Source organism: Bidens hawaiensis, unplaced genomic scaffold (assembly GCF_021521415.1).
Source record: "Bidens hawaiensis isolate Kalapana, Puna unplaced genomic scaffold, B.hawaiensis_p1.1 tig00022530_1, whole genome shotgun sequence".
NCBI classification, from domain to species: Eukaryota; Viridiplantae; Streptophyta; class Magnoliopsida; order Asterales; family Asteraceae; genus Bidens; species Bidens hawaiensis.
The window spans coordinates 131,099-135,909 of NW_027493514.1; the positions used below are offsets into that span (position 1 = coordinate 131,099).

Here is a 4,811-nt window from a genome sequence, read left to right on the forward strand (position 1 = left end):
ATTTCTGAATCTCCAAATAATCCACCAAGTGACAAATATAATCATCCCGATCATATCTTTCTTATGAGTTTGGACTCTTAAAGTGTCCCACCAAGACATCAGCTCAATCGGAGCCAAAGAGGAAGACAACGGTAGGCCAAGCCAAGAAGCAACAAGACCCCAAATCCGATTAGCCACCGAGCACATACCGAAAACATGGTCAATAGACTCCTCATGATCATTACAGATAGGACATAAAGAACTCGGAATGTCTATACCTTTACTCACCAGATTGACTCTCATAGGAAGTCTCTTAAGTAACACCCTCCAAGCACAAATATTAACTTTTCTAGGAAGAAATTTGAACCATATTGTCTTTCGAGCCCACGAAGGAAGAATAAAGTCATCAATAACCTTCCTTACACCCTTAACCGTGAAGTCTGTCATATCCCCAAAACTCCAAATCCATCTATCTTGAGAATCCATTAAACTTACATGTCCTAACTCCACCATCAAATTATCAAATTGTTCACTTTCTCTCCCCCCTCTAATCTCTCTTCTCCAATTCCAAGAACCACCGTCTGCCCTTTGATTAACAAAACATTGCTTGTCCATTTCCAACGCATAAAGGCGAGGATATTTGACCGCCAACGTACTACTTGTCCCCCAACAGTCTAACCAAAATCTAGTTTCTTGACCATTTCCTATCTTTTTTTGAACAGCCGAAAGAGGAATTACTTCTAAATCGTGTAGTTTATTAAATGAGTTACACATAGACGACCACACACCCGACCCTAACCCACTATATTCACGATAGTTAGGATTCATTTCAACTCCATATATGGCTTTGATCAACTTAACCCACACACAATTGCTATCTGAAACAAACCTCCAACGCCACTTTTGTAAAAGAGCCTTGTTAAATGCCTCCAAGGAAACAATCTCGATACCTCCTTTCTCTTTAGAGGCCAACACTTGTTTCCAAGACACCCAATGAATTTTTCTTTCGTCATTTTTAAAACCCCAAAAGAACCGAGACCGAATTCTTTCCAAAACCTTCAAAACACTTGGAGGCACAACGAATAGGGAAAAGAAATAAATTCCCAAGGCTCCAAGGACCGAAGTGTTTAAAAGAGCTCTAGCTCCAATAGATAATAAATTCGACTTCCAAACCGAAAGACGAGTTTTGAATTTATCTATGATAACCTTCCAATCTTCAACCCTTTTCATACTCGAACCAACCGGTAAACCCAAATAGGTGAAGGGAATTTTAGCCTGAAGACAACCTGTCGAAGAAGCACGTAAAACCACCTCCTCATATGGGACCCCCACTCCATATAAATTAGATTTGAATAAATTTAACTTTAAACCTGAAGCCAAATAAAAACAATTCAAGATCTGAACAATACCATTTATATGCCTCCGACCATTCCCCCAAACATATAGCGTCGTCAGCATAAAATAGATGAGATATCCGCCCTCCATTTCTACCAATTCGAGCTCCTTTAAAAATACCCGCTTCAATAGCATCCTCCATGGCCACATGTAACCCTTCCATAGCTATTAAAAAAAGAAACGGAGATAAAGGATCACCTTGACGTAAACCTCGATGCATCTCGAATTCCAAAGTCGAACTTTCATTTGAATACGGTTATCTTTATTTATCTATCTTTTTAAAACGACCATTTGGAATACTGACAGACCACTGATCAACTCAATCATCTCTATTCCACCGAAAAAACCCTCTAAACCAACCTGTAACCAAATGGTTAGTTTGATGTTACAGTCTTTAATATTATTCTATTTTTGTGGATCATTAATTATCAAGTCTATGTGTTCTAGTTCGGCGATAATATAAATGCATGACTATTTTTAGATCATGTACACAATAACAATCATGTTTGGAAATAGTAATCAGAAAATTGTCAACACATTGTAAATTGTAACAAACAACATTTAAACTAGTTCTGGAAAGTTTTCTTAATGTGGCATATGATGTTGATAACACATAAATGTTTTTCATATTAATTTGCAATCTTTTCAACCAACTCTCTTATTTTTTCTATCTCAAAGAAACCATCTGACATTACATAGGTACTTCATAAAAACATGTGATAGTATATGTAATTAAGCATCAATGTATATAATATATGATAATAATAATATATAAATTGTATATAAAAACATAAGTTATGTTTTCCCCATGCACATTTAGCTACTTCCTTTGATGAGCAGATCTTTCTTCTAGCATTTTTATCCCCATATATCTGTAATGGTCATAATATATAACAAAAAAAAAATTGTTAGTTGATATTTTAATTTTAATCTATTATTTTTATAAATATTTATTGAACAATATGAATATATATACCTTCCAAGCATCATCATAGTAGCTTGAGGGTTTGTTCCAGGGGAATTTAAAAGAGTTGAACTATCAATAACACGCAGTGCGGATACACCGATAACTTTATAGTTGCGATCAATAACTCTATCAACTTGACAACCACCATGATAATGCCATATGGTCATCACCGTGTCTTTGCAATATTGCGCTAAGTCAAACGGGGCGTTCACATGCCTAGGTCTCAAGTTTAAAGGCAACGCGACCACTAAAGCAAACAAATCTTGAACCGATAGCAAAGGATCACGAAAATTCGACAATGGTTTTGATTCTAACACCTTTATAATGGTTTCCAAGCCTTCAACGCACGATTGAAGGTCTTGAGGGTCTTGGAAGTAGTTAAATGTGACTTTAGGATTATCATCTGGTTTTTCTGTAACGAGCTCGAGACTGCCGAAAGAGAGTGGGCCCATCACCTTTTCGAGGATCAATCCGGCGTTAGCTCCTGATAGATCCAAGTCGAAGCGATGACTTGTGGTCTGAAATAATGCACCAAAATAAAATATTCACATGTAAAAGTGAATTATGTGGTTCTTCTTTTTCTTAATATATTATTAATTCTGGAATAAACGTCATAAAATTCTAAATAATATATACCTGGTTAGAAATGAGTCCAAATTTGTAACCCACTTTTTGTAGCAATGGCAAGTTAATATGGGTACTAGCGGCTTCAATGAAGCTCCCGAATCGGGTAATACCCACAACCTCAATCAATGAAATCTCTACGGGCTGGCGTGAAGGAATGAGTACTAAATTCATCGGGTTATCAGATAACCCCTGTCCAACCATGGGCTGGTCCAACAACACCTTAATTCCATGGGCCGTTAGATGTCCCGAAGGCCCAATTCCACTCAACATCATCAACTGTGGGCTCCCAAGCGTGCCCGCTGATAATATAACTTCGTTCATCGTTGACCCTTCGTTTAAAAAAGCTGTGTGCATTTTCCCTTTCGAGTCCACGTACAATACTCCGTGGGCCCGTAGCTCTACACCGTAAAAAAAATAAAACACAAAGTTTAAAGCTATTAAAACGTGTTGTTTTTTCCGACATTCGCTTAACCCGACCCGATATGTTTTGAACCATTTCATAAAAAAATAAAAATTAAAAAATAATAAAATAATAAAAAAATAAAAAATTTGATACTAAAGAAGTTTTAGCCCATTACAGTTGCATTCAATGTAGTTACCATGTGGTTTGAATAATATTTGGTGCACAGTTGCATTTAAGTACACAACAATGTTGCTTGGATCAGCATACTCTAACAAATCGGCAGCCGTGTGCCGCTTGCCGTCGCGGTCGAAAATGCTACCGCCAACTTTCGTCCCGTATATATGCTCATACGTAAACCCATTATCGGGCAACACTCCAGCTTCCAACAACCCGTCTCTAACCGCCGCTTGCCACGCCAACACCTTCGGCTCAAACGCCACTTTCTTTTCAACCCACTCGTATGACTCCTTCACCAGCTGCGGGTCCCACCCGGCTCTGCTGACAAAGTCAGCACTAGCCCTGGTGAAAAAACCCGCGTTCAGGGCGGACCCACCACCCAGAACACGGGCCCTTTGGTTGACAACCCCATCAGTGGACACAAAGGTCTGGGAAGCCGAGGTGGGACCCAGGTTTGCTAGTGTGTCTAGGAAACCGTTAATGGTGTTGACTGATGGGATTCCGTACGGTAAATCACCTCTTTCGAGGACTAGAACTTTTGCGGATTGTGAAAGTGTCGCTGCCAATGCGCACCCGGATGTTCCACCGCCGATTACTATGTAGTCGTAGGATGACTCCGTCAACGCCTCGGTCGCGTCTTTAGCAAATGTCATATACGGAGCTGAAAATAATAAAGAAATTTTATTTTTTTCAACGGTAAGAGAAACTTTTTTTTCTTTTCAGTGTTTAAATAAAAACAGAAAGTAAACAGACAATAAGTTATGTGTGCAAACAAAATATTACTTACATTTTTCGGAGGCCGAAGGTGAAGCAAATAAAAAAAAGAAAATTGTAAGTTTTTAACGGCAAGAGAAACTTTTTTCTTTTCAGTGTTTATATTGAAACTAAAAGCAAACAGGCAATAAGTTATGTGTACAAACAAAATATTACTTACATTTTCCGGAGGTAGAAAGTGAAGCAAATGATATAATAAATATAAATATACTTTAAGTTTTTGACGGCAAGAGAAAGTTTTTTTCTTTTCAGTGTTTATATCAATACAAAAAGCAAACAGGCAATAAATTGTGTGTACAGCTACAAACAAAATATTACGTACGTTTTTCAGAGGTGGAAGAGGAAGCGAATAATACTATGAGCGAAAACAAAAACCGGAAAACGAAGGGCGACCGCCGTGTGAAGCTGTTGTAATCCATTAGCGAAAACAAGAATGTAGTGAAGGGGATGAACAACCAGCGTTGGGTTTATAAGTAATGGCAAACAATA

General features: G+C 38.0%; 1 protein-coding gene across 1 annotated transcript; it reads right to left on the minus strand.

Moving 5' to 3' along the window:
- Positions 1 to 2,073: 2,073 nt before the first annotated feature.
- Positions 2,074 to 4,203, minus strand: LOC143565802 (protein HOTHEAD-like). Its single transcript, XM_077052666.1, has 4 exons — positions 3,568 to 4,203; positions 2,978 to 3,366; positions 2,351 to 2,859; positions 2,074 to 2,246 (listed from the first exon to the last, which is right to left on the minus strand). Exons 1-4 carry the CDS (start codon positions 4,199 to 4,201, stop codon positions 2,195 to 2,197), a joined length of 1,584 nt encoding a protein of 527 aa, XP_076908781.1. The 5' UTR covers positions 4,202 to 4,203; the 3' UTR covers positions 2,074 to 2,194.
- Between the last annotated feature and the right edge of the window lie 608 nt (positions 4,204 to 4,811).

Coding starts and splice junctions, on each gene's coding strand:
- LOC143565802 (XM_077052666.1), bottom strand. CDS start 4,201: ATGACATTTGCTAAAGACGCGACCGAGGCGTTGACGGAGTCATCCTAC. Junction 3,367..3,567: donor AATATTATTCAAACCACATG/GTAACTACATTG, acceptor TTTACGGTGTAG/AGCTACGGGCCCACGGAGTA. Junction 2,247..2,350: donor ACTATGATGATGCTTGGAAG/GTATATATATTC, acceptor TGACCATTACAG/ATATATGGGGATAAAAATGC.